The sequence below is a fragment of the Miniopterus schreibersii genome, assembly GCF_964146895.1.
Source record: "Miniopterus schreibersii genome assembly, chromosome: 14".
Taxonomy (NCBI): domain Eukaryota; kingdom Metazoa; phylum Chordata; class Mammalia; order Chiroptera; family Miniopteridae; genus Miniopterus; species Miniopterus schreibersii.
In genome coordinates this window covers 16987423-17003474 of record NC_138114.1, presented here as the reverse complement: position 1 = coordinate 17003474, position 16052 = coordinate 16987423, and the positions used below count along the sequence as shown (strand labels likewise).

The 16052-nt window shown below is 43.8% G+C and overlaps 1 protein-coding gene across 1 annotated transcript; it reads right to left on the bottom strand.

Annotated features, from left to right (window-relative positions):
* Window positions 1–682: 682 nt before the first annotated feature.
* MSS51 (MSS51 mitochondrial translational activator) lies at window positions 683–14735 on the bottom strand. The gene is made up of 7 exons (XM_081158037.1): window positions 14678–14735; window positions 7157–7437; window positions 5075–5230; window positions 4364–4488; window positions 3581–4147; window positions 3182–3275; window positions 683–2849 (listed from the first exon to the last, which is right to left on the bottom strand). Exons 2-7 carry the CDS (start codon window positions 7411–7413, stop codon window positions 2630–2632), a joined length of 1419 nt encoding a protein of 472 aa, XP_081014163.1. The 5' UTR covers window positions 7414–7437; window positions 14678–14735; the 3' UTR covers window positions 683–2629.
* Window positions 14736–16052: the final 1317 nt, after the last annotated feature.

Genomic DNA, 16052 nt, shown 5'->3' with positions numbered 1-16052 from the left:
TTAAGCTGACACCTGCATTATCTCATCTGAGCCACAATAGCATCTCAGTTGGTTTTTCAATCATTAAACCATCTTACGCTGTACTGCCAGTTCATGTTTATGTTACTGAAAAAAATTCAAAGTGCTATGCACTCAATAGTTACCAGTTAAGATACATGATTTATGGATATCTTTTCCCATTCTTTTCATTTTCTTGATGGTGTCCTTTGAAGCACAAAGTTTGAAACTTTGATACAATCTAATTTGTCTATTTTTATTTTGGTTGCTTATGCTTTTGGTGTCATATCTAAGAAATAATTACCCAATCCAACTTCATGAAGAGGTACCCCTTTCCTTCTTAGAGTTTATAGTTTTAGCTTTTTATATCTTTGATCCATTTTGAGTTCATTTTTATATACCGTGTGAGGTGAAGATCCAACTTCATTCTTTTGCATGTGAATATTCAGTTGTCCCAGCACCATGTTAAAAAGTCTGTTCTTTCCCCATTGAATTGTTTTGGCACCCTTGTCAAAAATCAATATAATGTAAGGATTTATTTCTTGATTTTCAATTTTATTTTATTGCTCTACATGTCTATTCTATGCCAGTACCACACTGTCTTACCATTCTTTGAAATAATTTTTGAAACAGGGATGTGGATGTCCTCCAACTTTGCAAACATTCTCATTTAACTTTTTTTTTTTAAATCTTTATTGATTTCAGAGAGAGGAAGGGAGAGGGAGAGAGATAGAAACATCAACAATGAGAGAGTCATTGATCGGCTGCCTCCTACAAGCCCCCCCTCTGCTGGGGGTCGAGCCCGCAACCCGGGCATGTGCCCTGACGGGGAATCGAACCGCATCTCCTACATCCTAGTTCGATGCTCAACTGCTGAGCCACGCCCGGCCGGGCTCTCATTTAACTCTTAATGAAACTCTGGGTACTACACATTATCCCCATTTTACAAATTAAGGAAACTTGAAGGAGCTTAGCTTTCCCACAGGCACAAAAGACTTCGTGGTCACCCCAGGATTCATACTCAGATCTACATAAAACTGACCCGTTGGCTATGCTCCTTCTATAATCTGGTCTCAATCTACCTTTCAGACTTAATTTATGCTAATCCCCCAATGCACCCTAAAATATCTCCCATGCTTTTCTGCCTCCTAACTTCTGCTCCTATTATTCCTTCCATCTGAGTGCCCTGCCCTCCATCTGTCTCATAAAATTCTAATTCACACAACCTTCACTATCACTCAGCAAAGTGATCCCTCTTTTCACTCTGTTTCCTTAGCACTACAAGCCTCTCTCCAATTTTTATTTCACATTACATCCTGTAATAAAGATATCTATGCATATGTATTATTTCTCTTCCTAGGTTAAGAATAAGGATCATGTCTCATTCAACTTGGTATCTCCCCTAAGTCCTAATCCAGGACCTTTTACATAATAGATACTAACTAAATGTTCTGAATGAAATTCTGCCACTACCCTATCAGAGTGGGCGATAAGAATGTGTAGGTGTGTGTCGGGGTTCGGGGTGGGGCACTGAGGTGCCGGCAGGCCTGCAGGAACGAGCACCCAGGGAATATCCTCACCCTGAGAGTGACAAAAGAGGAAACACATGAGCCAGGCGTGGCAGAGTGGCAGGCCCGGACAGAGCCGATGCTAATCACGCCTTGGACAAGGGAGAAACCTCCAAGCGTGAGGTGTTCTGTGTGCAGACAAGTACTACTTGCCAGCGAATAAGAAATAAGATAAAAACAAGTGACTTACGAAGCCCCAAACTGAGGTTATTGTGGTATAGACCGGGCAATAACAAACAACTCAAGTATATTTAAATCAAGTCTGAATTAACGTAGCATATCTAAAATATGACACCAGGGCAAAAAGCTGCTATCTCTAGGGTTTGAAGTCCACAACAGAAAATACGGAAATGAGATATTTATCTTGAAAATGCCGGGAAACAGAACAGTGTGCTAGTCCTCACAACCTCCCCCAGGTCCCTAACCACTTCTCTGAGTTGCCCATTCTTTTCTTTTTTTAGATATGCCTTTATTGATTTCAGAGACAGGAAGGGCAGAGAGATAGAAACATGAATGATGAGAGTCATTGATCAGCTGCCTCCTGCAGGCCCCCTGCTGGGCGAGTGCCCTGACCGGGAATGGAACCTTGATCTCCTGGGTCCTAGGCTGACGCTCTACGGCTGAGCCCCGCCCCGCCGGGCTCTGACTTGCCCATTCTTGCACCACTTCAAGTCATTAATCCCTCTCCATTTTTTTTAGACCAAACTGCTGTATTATTTTGAAAGTCTTTTTCAAAATAAGGTGCCATGCTTCTCCTTGGTGCCACCTGGTTCCTGTCAAAAGGTATAACTCTCGCACAAAGAAAACTGTTAGGAACTCTAGGCTCTAGAAAGACTAATTACCAGGGCCTCTCGCCACACATTAAGTCTAGAATCCTGTCTCTAGAAGCTACTTGTGGCTAACCTCTCAGAAATGAGTCACATCATATAGTAGCTTAGAAGCTTTACCTGGACAATGAGGTTTAGAATTTAGCGAGTTTCCAAGTTGGCAATAAGTTGACATCAGCAGGGTAATTTTATCAACCTCCCTTTTCTCGGTATCTAGTCAGAATCTGGCTCAGCTATTTAATCCCCACCATCAACTTTCTCTTCCAGTTGCTTCCTATCCAGCTGGCAGGAGCTCCCAAGAAAAATGATATAGTAGGCACTGCAGTATACTGGCTGCTTGTTGGGGTTGGAATAGACCTGCTCAGGTTTGAGGGACATGAAAGGGTTGGCTCCATAGGCAATGATGTGTGTATCCAGGTCCACCAGAATTTGCAAAGAGGCTGCCAACTCCTGATAGCTATGGGAGACAGATAAAAAAAAAATTTGCTCTGTTGATTATGAGATAGGAGAGAAACTGCTCAGAAATGGACATTTCTGGACTCATCAAGCCCCCAAATTACCTAAGGCTGGACTAGGCAAGGGCTATCCCTCCCTCCCAAGTGCCTCACTAATTACCAATTTACTAACATAGGCCTTTTTTCCAAGGGGACAGAGAAAGCCAAGTGTGAGAAGGAAGGAAATCCTCACCAGAAGGCAGAAGATGAGCTAGGGAGAGAGAAATAAGCTCATCTACATAAACAGAGGTGTGAGTGGGTCAGGGAGGTATCACAAATAGGAGGAGGTACAAACCTGTAAACAGTAATCAATGTAGGGATCTCATAATCTCGAAACAGCAGTAGGGTGGGCAGCCAAGCCTCCATCAAGTCCGGGGAAGCGTGAAAACCTGTGGAATAGAGAAGGGGAAAGGCTGAGGTGGACCTTAAGCAAGATACTTCTCTGATTGTGTCCACCCTAACCTTCCCCTCGCCCACTGCTGATGCTCATTTACCACTATCGCCCATCCCAGGTTCTTCAGTGGAAAATTCTGAGCCCAGGCGTAGCCCATATGGCTGATGACCAACACGGTCATCATCATACTGTGTTTAACCTGATCAAATGAACAGGGCTCCAAAGACAGAAGATACGAGAGTCAGAATAGAAACTTCCCAGAGGACCCACCCGGTACTCCCCTGAGCCAATGACTCTTACCTGGATGGAAGGCCACCACCAAATCTGGACGGGCCGTCTGCCCAGTCTCTACCTGCTCCTCCCAGAAGTTATGATACAGGCCCCTGTGGCCACTAAGCTGAACTGTGCCAGGTTCCACAGGTGAAGCTGAGGTGCTCTGTGAAAAGCCAGAAGCAACATCTACACCCACCATTATTATACGGAGGCCACGGTGTCCAGGAAACATGTAACCAAGCTCATCATAGTCCCCGGGGCGAGTGAGAAACGTCTCCACATGGGAAGCACCAACTACATGCACTGTGCTTCCTCCAATCTTCTTCACATTTATCCCCAAGGCCCGAAGCCCGAAGCCCAGCGTCAAGGGCCGTGACAGGACATCTGTGAGGAGTCGCTTCAAAGAGCCCTGCAGGTCATCTGGGTCTGGCCTTGGCCTTCCCACACTGGCCCACAGTGTGCTCATGGCATGACTACCTAGCACAGCATCCAGTGTAGCATCTAGCTGTAAACGCCGCATAGAAAACCAGGTGTCCCAGTCCTGTACAACTTCAGCCAGCCATGGCCAAGGTCCCGAGGGTAGGACAAAATCTCCTGCAAGAAAGAAGGAACAAGAAAGAAGTGACCCTATCCTTCCCTGGCTTCAATAATCCTTCTATGTTCACTCTTCCAACCTGTGACCAGAAACGGGCCACTACCCCGCCCCACTTAGTTCCTCGTTTTTCCCTCATAACAACATGCTTTCCTATCTCTCTCCAAGTATAACTAGCTTTGACCATTATGGCAGAGTCCCCCCCACCGCCACTCCACCTGTGACCAGAAGCCATTCCATGAGACGGTCCACTGCTACAAGGCGCAGCTCTTGACAAACCCTCCTGTGTGCTGGCCAATCCGACCTCTGGCACTCGGGACCACAGTAATAGACATTTCTGCACCTGAGAGAATAAGCCCCAGAAATATTTGTTCCTATACGTCATAGGTGATTGGGAGACTACCTGGGGAAGAGAATCGATAGTCCTGTTCCTAGGAAGAAAGATTACTGGGCAGGGAAGGTAGGGAAAGGAATGATGGCTGATGTACCAAATTTGGGGACTACATTTAGAAGGGGAGGCAGGAGAGACTGGGAATGTAATTTTTCTCCTGGGTCAAAATGACACCTCAGTCTCTTTCTGCAACAATTTAGTTTTTATGTCCCTTAAAGAAAAAATAACTCCAGGAGTTTACGGCTGCCCTCTACTCAGGGGTATGTCTCGATCCCACCCTCCCCGGAACAGATTACGGTCTTACCCCTTGAGTCCTCAAGAGGAGGAAGGTAGAGAGAACAGTACTGTGGGCTCTTCCCCACAACACCAAAAAGAAGCAGGAGCACAGGCCTCTTCTAACCTTTCTGTGGCCAGGACCACACAAAATGCGGAGTGGGCCTTAAGTTATTCTGAAAACGCTCAGGCCTTTCCTCCCACAAGGAGGTCTGAGAACAGGATCATTCCAGGATGTCGCCCCTATTAGCCCCTGACTCGTCACCTCTTGCAGTGCCGGAGGACCTTGGCGTCTGCAAGGCCACTGGGGAGTGCTCTGCAGTGAGCGCAGAATCGGAATGTGTCCTCCATCTTCTGGAACATTTCCCGAGGGCATCGAAATCCAAAGCCTGATGCAGGAGTATCCCCATCTATCACCAACCTGCAGAGAGCACGAGAAGGGACAGCAATAGGAAAAAGATCCCCCAAGTCTCTCATGACCCCTCCTTTGCCTCCCGCACACAGGAGTGGGCAAAAGTACGTCTACAGTTGTTCACCCGGAACACGACCTAATACAGTCATTAATGAGTAATGATACGAGACTGAACTCTGGCTTCCTTCCCCCTCTGCCGTCTGCGCTGGAGTCGCCGTCAAGATGCAGACTTCGTGGAAAGCTTCACGGGGAAGACCGTCACTCTCCAGGTTGAACCCCTGGATACAACAGAAGTGTAAAGGCCAAGACCCAGGGTAAGGAAGGAATGCCCCCGAGAGGCAAAGGCTGATCTTCGCTGGCCGGCAGCTGGAGGACGGGTGTCCTCTGTCCCGCCACAGCACTCACAAGGAGCCCGCCCTTCACCTTGTCAGGCTGAAGGGCCGTGCACCACCCCCAGGACGCACGAGCAGGACAAAGGCCAGGCTGCTGTCCTGAAATACCACACAGTGGACGAGAGTGGCAGAATGTCACCGAAGGCGGCAGTGCCCTTCGGATGAATGTGGTCTGGGGTGTTTAGGGCCAGCCACTGTGACAGGTGTTATTGTGGCAAACGTTGTCTGACCTCTTGCTTCAACAAGTGGGAAGACAAGTAATTGCATTGGGGTTAATAAAAGACATGAATTAACATTTAAAAAAAGAAGAAGAAACTCTGTTTTGGATACTCACAACTGTAGACCTACTTTTGCCCACCCATTCCCGTAGGTATTTCCACCTATTCCCATCATTTCTGACTTAAGCAGATTATATATATATATTTTTTTAACATGCACTTTTTTTAATTGATATTTTTTAGAGAGAGGAAGGGAGAGAAACATTGATGTGAGAGAGAAATATCGATCGGTTGCCCTCTGCATGTGCCCCCAACCAGGTCAAACCCACTACCTAGTGATGAGGCCTGACCGGGAATCGAACCCACCACCTTTTGGTGTACGTACCGGATGACACTCCAATGGAGCCACAACAGCCAGGGCACAAATTATATTTTTTAATTTCTATAGTAATAAACTGGCAAAAGTCAGGATAAGAAAAATCTCCCTTATTGCAGTAAGATACAGTAAAACCTCGATACAACGGACTTATTCGGGTGAGGGAGTGTCCGTTAAAGCCGAAAATCTGTTAGATAATAAAGTAGGTTTTCTGAATGTGTATGTTAAAAAGTTGACATATTAGTTAACCTGTTTTTACTTATGTAGACATGTTTGTGTAATTAAAATTATGTATGAAAATAATTTCACAGAAAAGTTTTCTATGTGTATCACTGTAATTTTAAATTTACAGTGCATAGGTCTAGTAAATGTGTGCATTCACCAGTCACCTCGAGTAAACAAACGCACATGGCTGTGGTGTGGCTTAGCCCACGTCAGAACATAGGCTGGCAGGTATTAAAACTGCTGCAGAAAGTCACACCACAGTACAACTGAACCAATTACCTCGAGGGATGCAGTGTGATCACGTGCTAATCATTCGCCCAACACTGTTCACGAGCAGTGGCTCTTGGGTTTAGATATGTAGACTATAGTTGTAGATATGTAATATTTATTTATGTTGGTGAAATTACTACAGTGTTTTTTCCAACATATGGCTTATTTGCTAAAATTTATTAAAAACAACAGTGAATTAATAACAAAAAAAACCCCTATTAATTTAATTATAAGCAAATCTTGGTTAAAAGCATTTTAAAAATAACAGTGTTAACTTTCACATATGACACACAGATCGGAAATTTTGTCCGTTAAATCTGAAGTCCGTTAAATCGAGGTCAGCAAAATTGAGGGTTTACTGTACCCCATTAGTCCCAAGCTATACTCCCTCTCAACCTTTTGAAATCACTTCTACCAGAGACAATGTACAGCTCTTCCAGAGCTAGTCACTCACTTGTATTCTTCGTAGCTTTTCATGTTGAGCTTTTGAAGAATCAGCTGGGATAGGCCAGGAACATTACTCTCCAAGGAGTAGAAGCCAAGGGCATCAATGCTAGGGCCAGGTTTTGAGAGGGTCAGAGGCACAGGGGCCACGGCTGCGGGAGGGGCCACGGCTGCGGGAGGGGTCACAGCTGCGGGAGGGGTCACAGCTGCGGGAGCCACTGTTGAGGGAGACTTCTTGTGCCTCCGTCGCCGGGGCCGTGGAGCCATGGCCTGTCCCCTGATACCTGGGGACTGTATGTAGACAAGATACAGAATGGAATTTTGCAAGCTGGATACATATGAGGTGTTTTCATGGCTGACCTTTCACTTCTCATTCTAGTCTCTCACACTTAGGTATCAATAAGATTTATTTCTTATCTACTGTTTATTGATCGCCACAGGCAGCTGTGAAAAACAGAGGGGAAACATTACATATGAAGTTCTATATAAAATCTAAATATATATGTAGGTAATTCATAGAAAAAGGTCTGGCAGGGCTCATCTAAAACCAGTAACAGTGATTAACTGAGGGGAAGAGGCACTAGGAGAGGAACTGAGTGGATCAAAGGGGACTTTAGACTTAACTGTAATGTTTGGCTTTTTTACAAAAAATATAAATATAAATATACAAAAAATATATTTATATATTATTAGTGTATTTCAAAAATCAACTTAAGCCCGGTGGGGCGGGGCTCAGAGGTTGAGCGTCCACCTAGGATCCAGGCAATCAGGGTTCGAGTCCCGGTCAGGGCACATGCCCGGGTTGTGGGCTCAATCCCCAGATCAATGACTCTCTCTTCATTGATATTTCTGTCTCTCTCTCTCTCTCTGTCTCTCTCTCTCCTTTCCTCTCTCTGAAATCAATAAAGATATATTTTTAAAAAAAAAATCAACTTAAAAGAGAGGGAAAAGCAACAGAAGTTTTAGCTGTCCATAACTACCATCTAATTGAGGAAGTCAATCCAATTTAGCTGGGAAAGTAAAACATTCATTTTAAAAGACCTATCATCACATTTATAAGCAATAAACCAAGAAGGGAAAATTAAATGCAATACAAAGGAGCACCATAATGCTAAGAGTTAGGTAGTCAAAGCAAATTATGCAAATTGTGAGAAAAATTTCCTAAGGAGGTGAGTTTTGAAGTAGAGGTAACCGCACCCCCACCCCCACCCCCGCCCAGGAGGAACTCTGCGATGTCCTCCCTCCCTGGCTTACCATTCCTTCCACAAGTGCTGAGTAAACAAAAGGGACTACATTGAAAAAAATAAAAACATCCAATCATTCAATAAATATTTATTTATAAACAGATTAAAGTCATTTACAAAATACCATAATGAAAAAAATTGTGAAAAATATACTTAACATCTAAATGTCTTATAGAGGGATTAAATGTGAACTGTAGTAAAAGGCAGCGTATATATCCCAAGAAAAGTGAAACTAAAGCACTAATGGGAGGTAGAAGAAGTGAGTCTCGTCATAGGACGGCTTTATGAAGCAGGGAGCAGTTGCAATAGACCGGCAATTTTCAGCTAGTGTGCCACAATCATTTTTGAACATGCCAATACCGGCCCTGGCCGGTTTGCCTCAAGGTCAGAGCATTGACCCGCAGACTGAAGGGTCCCGGGTTCGATTCCGGCCAAGGGCATGTACCTCAGTTGCAGGCTTGATCCCTAGCTCTGGTCGGGGCTGTGCGTGAGGCAACCAATTGATGTGTCCCTCTTACATCGATGTTTCTCTCTCCCTGTCCCTTCTACTCTCTCTGATAAAGCAATGGAAAAAATATCCTCTAATGAGGATTAAAAAAACAACAAAAACATGCAATACCTGACTACTTAGTCAGGGGCACTGATCTCTTTTCCCTTAGATTGTCAAGTAAAAAAATGGCAGCAGCCAATACAACAGCCATCCTGTGTGGGTGAGTCAAACGTATACTTTTTTTTTTTTTTATAAGATCAGCAAATATACTTTTTGTATGCCGTAGAATTTTAGTAGTTTATGGGTGCCACGTGATTTAAAAGGTTGACTATTGCTGGAAGAGACCATGAAGGATGGTAATACAGCTAATACAATGAAAACAGGAATTCTGAACACAGAGAAAAGTGTGAGCACAGAAATGTAGATGGGAGTATTCTGGGAAATTAATGAAATAGAATGATTTGAGCCTGATTATTGAGTCTAAAGACCTAAGAGCTAAAATTACAGTCTTATAAAAATACATAGGGGGAAAGCTTCATGATATTGGATTTGGCAATTTCTTGGGTATGGCAACAAAAGTACAAGCAACAAACGAAAAATAAATAAATTGGACTACATCAAAATAAAAAATTTTTGTGCACCAAAGGATGGCGTGAAATAGAAACCCATAGAATGGGAGAAAATATTTGCAAATCATATATCTGATAAAAGATTAATAGCCTGAACATGTGAAGAACTCCTGAAACACAGTAACACCAAATAACCCAATTAAAAAATGGGCAAAAGACCTGACCACACACTTTTCCAAAGAAAATATACAAACTGCCAAAAAGGACCTGAAAAGATGTTCAACATCGCTAATGTTGACAAAAGAAAGTCCAGCCTAAGAAAAAGTTTTATAAGAGTTTATTTGAACCAATCTAAGGACAATTGCCAGGAAGCAAAATCTCAACAGATTGAAAAAATGCTCCAGAAAATGAGTTTTGCAGCTTATTTTATACATTAGAACTTAAGGAAGAGACAGAAGAAGGGTCGCATGGAATCCACTGGTGGTGATAGGGGAAGGGCACGTAATAGGGGTAGAATCACAGTTGTTTAATAATTATTCACCTTACTAACTATACACATAAGAGGTTTTCTTACAGACTCTGGGAAACTGTGGAGAATGCAGTGTGGAAAAGGAAAACAGGGCCCAGCCAGCACGGCTCAGTGGTTGAGCGTCGACCCATGAACCAGGAGGCCAGGGTTCGATTCCCGGTCAGGGCACATGCCCAGGTTGCGGGCTCGATCCCCAGCAGGGGGCTTTCAGGAGGCAGCCGATCAGTGACTCTCATCATTGATGTTTCTCTCCCCCTCGCCCTTCCTCTCTTTGAAATCAATAAAAAGATACTGAATACCCAAATAAAATGAACTGATGCATACTTCTCCAAGAAAAAGGAAAAGGAAAACAGAGTCGTAAAGATAAGTCGACCTTGAAGCCCAGGTGGCTCCATCACTCAGAAAGAAGATACATTTTGAGAGCAGACCAAGGACAGCACATGCCTGCAGGGAGACAAACAGCTGAGAGCTAATCTTTAGGAGGACAATGATAGACAGCAGACCCTGGGACTCGCGTAGTTGTTAAATTTTTCCGCCACCCATTAATCTTATATAACGCTGGCTTCAGAGATGTCAGAGCGGTCTTTCCAGGGTGTTACGCCTGCCGCTCTCTCGGGGTGCCAGCTACCTGATTAAAGGACCGCATAATAAAGATTCGCCCTGGTCTCTACTTAATTGACTCAGTGGCAGCGGCAGTGCAGACCCTCTTGTGTCCGATGTCAGTGCTCGATTAAGGGGGAGGAAGAAAGCAAAGTAGGGAAATCTCTGGAATTGGATAAAAAGTAAAGCAGAGAGACACACTTCTTTTACATTGGTGGGGACAGGATCATTGATAACTAATATTCATAGCACACAGAGATGGTACTCAGGGAAACGTAACAAGGAGGGGTTCGGGGGTCTCCTGCTCGGTGCGGTGGGTGTGCCCTGAGGGGTCTGGAAAAGCCCATTACTCTGACATTTCAAACGTATGTTATTTTAGATGAAAAAGACAATAGACAGGCTCACTTAGTAAAGACTGACCTTTGTCAAGGAAGCTACAGGCCCAGGACATGCCTACCTACCAGCATGACCTGCTTTCAGTTAGGAAGTTTTACGTTCAGACCACCCTGTGTGGTTACTTCGGGTCTCTTGAGTTTGTAGGGCCCACCGTACTGGCCTGTCCTGAGTTTGTCAGGTTTAGTATGCGGCCCCTTTTCCACCCACACTAATCATTAGGAAAATGCAAACCAAAACCATGAGATACCGCCTCACACCCTGTAGGACGGCTATTACAAACACAAAAAACAAGCGCTGCTGAGGTCTGGGAAAACTGGAACACGTGTGCACTGATAGTAGGGACGGAAAATAGTACAGCCCCTATGGAAAACAGCAGGGCGGAGCTGCAAAAAGTTAAACACGTAATTACCTTGTGACCCAGCAGTTTCACTCAGTGTATACCCCAAACAATTGGAAACAGGAACTTAAACAAATGCTGTACACACGTGTTCACAGTACCACTATTCACAGTATCCATAAAGCACAAAACCCACCAACAGATGAATGAATAATGTAAAAAAAAGGGAAGGGCAGGGATTCTACAGAAAGTAACCTCACAGGGCGACCTGATCATAAATTCCTAACTGGGTAGGTCACTTCCCAGGCATATAACTTTTTAGCAAAAGATTTATCTTTGCTTTAAGGAAGCTCTGTCCATTGTTCCTATGCATCTGGGTTAATACATCTATGAAATCAGCCTAACCACCACAGGAGAGCACATAATCTTGTTAACTGTCCTGTAATCCAATCCCTACCTTGCTTCTTTCCCATTTTCATATAATCTTCCTTAATTGCCTCCTTAGTTTCAGCTGCAAAACTTATTCTCTGGAGCTCTTGAGATCTTGCTCCCCAGTTTGGCTTAAATAAACTCTTACGGAAACTCTCTGCCGGTTTGGCTGTTTCTTACTTTGACAGTGCACTGGGATATGTTTACAATGGAGTATTATTCAGCCATAAAAAGAAATGAAGTACTGATACATGCTACAACATGGATGAATCTCAAAAACATGATGCTAAGTGAAAGAAGCCACACGTAAAAGGTCATGTTATATGATTCTATTTATATGAAATATCAAGAATAGGTCAATTCAGCCCTGGCCGGTGTGGCTCAGTGGCTAGAGGGTCGGCCTGTGTGCACCAAAAGGTCTCGGGTTCGATTCCCGGGCAAGGGCACATACCCGGTTTGCAAAAGGTCTCGGGTTCGATTCCCGGGCAAGGGCACATACCCGGTTTGCAGGTTCAGTCCCCAGCCCTGGCTGGGGCACCTGTGGGAGGCAACCAATTGATGTGTCTCTCAAATCTCTCCCTCTCTCTCCTCCCTCCCTCCCTTTCATGCTCTCTAAAAATCAATGGGAAAAAATATCCTTGGGTGCAGATTAACAACAACAAAAAATTTTAAGAATAGGTAAATCCAGAAACAGAAAGCAGAATCATGGTTGCCAGGGGCTGGGTGGAAGGGGGCATGGGGAGTAACTGCTTAACGGATATGGGGGTTTCTTTTGGGGTGATGGAAATGTTTCAGAACTAAACAGAGGTGGTGGTTACACAACAACACGAATGTACTAAATGCCATTTAATTGCTCACTTTAAAAGGATTAATTTCGTTACGTGAATTTCACCTGATTTAAAAAAAAAAAGATATCCATAGAGATTGAGAAGCTAAAACATTATTAACCCCTAGGTTAACTGTCTCAGGGGACAGGGAAATATGAGAGGGTAAAAATGTTGACAGTGATTGGTTTGAATGAGGTAACTAACTATTAAAGTTCAAACCAGGGATCAGGTTTTGTTACAAAAATGGTCTGACATTTAACCCTTTCAGACCAGATTTCTTAGGAAAAAATCTCCAGAATCTGAGGTGTGGGTAGCCAAACAAACAAACAAAACCCCTCCCAGAATCACCCAGCTAATATCCATTATCTTACAACATGGTTCTTGCAAACCCACCCTCAGGTTAATAGAGGAACTGGTTTATATTTTCTTTTGTATATTTTTCTCATCTTTTCATTCCACCCTTTAAGCTCTCCCCTCATCCCAGAGATGAATGGATGATTTCAGAGTCTACAGAACAGAGACAGCTAAGCTCATCTGCATACCCCGTCTTCTAAAATCCCACCAATAAAGAAGAAATTAGACTTAACGATAGATTATTTTAGGATTTAAGGGTCATATCCCTTTACTAAAGGTATAGGGAATTGCCTTCACACCGTTGGACCTCAACTGACCTGACTCTTCCCTCCACTTTATTTTTTTCAATCCTTGCCCGAGGATATGTTTATTGATTTGAGAGAGAGAGAGAGAGAGAGAGGGAGAGAGAGAGAGAATCATCAATTGGAACCAGGGATCAAACCCACAACCTAGGTATGTGCCCTGACTGGGAGTCCAGCCAGCAACATTTCGGTGTAGGGGACGTCACCCCCCCCAACTAAGCCACTCCGGCGGCCAGGGCCCTTCCACTTTTAAAGACCACACATTTTCATCACATTTCTATATAACCAGTGCATTTCTAGAAGAAGCTTTATCTGCTCTATCTCCCAGCCCCCTGGGGCAAGATAAACCTTGAAAGAATGAGCTCATCTTTTGTTTATAGGTAGGGAGGAAAAGTATCTTTGATTTGAGACAACTCAAGAGTCTTAAATCATAGAAATAATAATAAATATCTTCCTGATGTTCGATCAAAAGCCTTTGTGCTACAATGGAATCCAGTTAAGACCAGAAAGTACTTGTCTGCCTTTGCAAAGAGAGGTCTCCCTCTAATAAAAGATTAACTCTTGGCTCCCTGGGGGTTGGCTGAACTGGCTGGAAGTCCAGGGATCGCACCGCTTGGGAAGCAGTGGTGCTGGTGAAATCCCTGATGTCAGTTTCCTGTGTTTACAGCAGGTTCATGAGACAAATGAATTAATTTTCTGGCAGGGAGGTAAGAAGGTAGAAATAAGGAGCCTGGTCCCTGCACTTGCATCTACAAAGTCATGTGTGAGTTTGTGTACTCCAGCTCCAGAATCCTCCAAGTTCAAGTTGTTGGAGTGCGGAGGGTTACTGAGAGAAAGGCTAAAAATGGGACAAGGGAGAAGTTGGAAAGAACTGTAGTAAGCTTTCAGAATTTTCCAGAGTTCAGAGTCTGCTCCACTGAGAAAGGGAATCATTTTAACTTTTTTCTAGCCATCCCCAGTGAATTGGGCTCTAATTTATTCCCAGTATATATGAGAGAAAACCACAAGGACTGGAGAGGAAAGAAGACAAACTGGATGGCCTAGAAAAACTCCTATCCTTCATCACCTTCAACCCCCCTAAAATATTAGTCTATTCCCAGACCTACGTCTCCCATCTTTCTCCCTCCTTACCACCAAAAGCCTTAAGTTTCACCCAAATCACAGTCATCTTCTTGTCATTTCCAGACCAAGAGGGCCCATCTAATTTTCTCTAATTCACCAGCAAATGCAAAATGTCCTTGGAGAGGTAGGGAAGAGAAGGGGAGTGGAGCTAGTCATTGGGGATCCTCAAAAGGGGTGAGAAAGAGAAAGACAAAAAGGAAAACTACATTAGGAACATTGCAATTAGGGCCACATTCAGCTGCTTAAGCAGTGATGAACACTCCCTGGGGTGAGAAATGCTTAACTCAACTATAAACTAAGCCAGCAAACTGGTTGATGAAAAAGTTACTTACCCTGCTAAGCCCTCAGCTTCCTTCCTGCTCTATTTCTTCCAAGTGAAGTGAATGCTTGATCTCTTCAGATCTAGGTTGGGGCTGACCTGAAGCTGTCCCTCCCTATCACTTTCCTTGGCACACTGCTGAAATGCTGGGTCTCTGTGATTACGTGTGCCCTGCCAACCAGACATGCTTCACTCTCCCTAAGAAAGTAAGGAGGGGCCTGGCCCCCTGCCCACGGACTTCTCTTTCTGACCTTCCTTTTCTGCCAGGAAGTCTCCGAATGCTGTCAACACTCCCATACTTGCCAAAGGCCAGGCAGGTTGAAGAAAGACGAAGCCTACTATTTCCTGGACCTCTCTCACTAAGGCGGCATTTCTGCTCTTAGTACACAGCATCGGGCAAAAGCCCCTGGGATTAGTTCAGAAGTCAGTATTTGGTTGGAAAGGCTAAGCACTAGCCCAGAGCAACAGGAACCCCTTGGTTTTTCTGGGTGTCAATATAGACCCAGAATGAGTTCCCTCATGACCAAAACTGGTTTCATCTTAACGAACTGCTCGAACACAACCCAGCAATGACCAACCCAGGCTTAAGTACAGTATAATACCCCAAAAAGGCTCTGCCCAAGTAGCTCAGTTGGATGGAGCATCCTCCCAATACACCAAGGTTGCAGGTTCGATCTCCAGTCAGGGCACATACAAGGATCAACCAATGAATGCATAAATAAGTGGAACAACAAATTGATGTTTCTCTCTGTCCCTTCCTCTTTTTCTAAAATCAACCAATCAATAAAAATTAAAATAATAATAATAATAATAAAGACTAGAAATGGTAATTTGATGGCACAATTATAGGGGAAACAATCAGAATTAATTTGTAAAATTCACTTTCCTTGAAAAGAGAACACGGCACTTTCTGAGTGAATGTCATCAGGGCACTCCCCCTGTTTATTTCAAAAGAGGAATATAGTAGCCCCATTACCCACTGGGTACATGTTCCAAGTTCCTCAGCAGATGTTTCAAAACCATGGACAGAACCAAACCCTTTATATGCTATGTTTTTTTCCTATACATATACCCCTATAACAGTTTATAAATCAGGCACAGTAAGAGATTAACAGCAATGACTAACAAAATAGAACAATTATAACATCATACTATAACAAAAGTTATGTGAATGTGCCATTATTACGTAACAGGGTTACTTGAACAAGTACTGTGAGAGTCCATCTGATAACCAAGAAGGAAAGGCCACTAAGTGACTAATGGGCAGGGAGTGTATACAGTGTGATTATGCTGGACAAAGGGATGATTCACTTCCTGGGCAGGATGGAGCGAGACAGTGTGAGTTTTTTGTTTGGGTTTGTTTTTTTTTATGTTTTTATTGATTTCAG

Coding starts and splice junctions, on each gene's coding strand:
- MSS51 (XM_081158037.1), bottom strand. CDS start 7,413: ATGGCTCCACGGCCCCGGCGACGGAGGCACAAGAAGTCTCCCTCAACA. Junction 4,489..5,074: donor GTCCTCCGGCACTGCAAGAG/GTGACGAGTCAG, acceptor TTATTCTCTCAG/GTGCAGAAATGTCTATTACT. Junction 3,276..3,580: donor GGTGGTGGCCTTCCATCCAG/GTAAGAGTCATT, acceptor TCTATTCCACAG/GTTTTCACGCTTCCCCGGAC.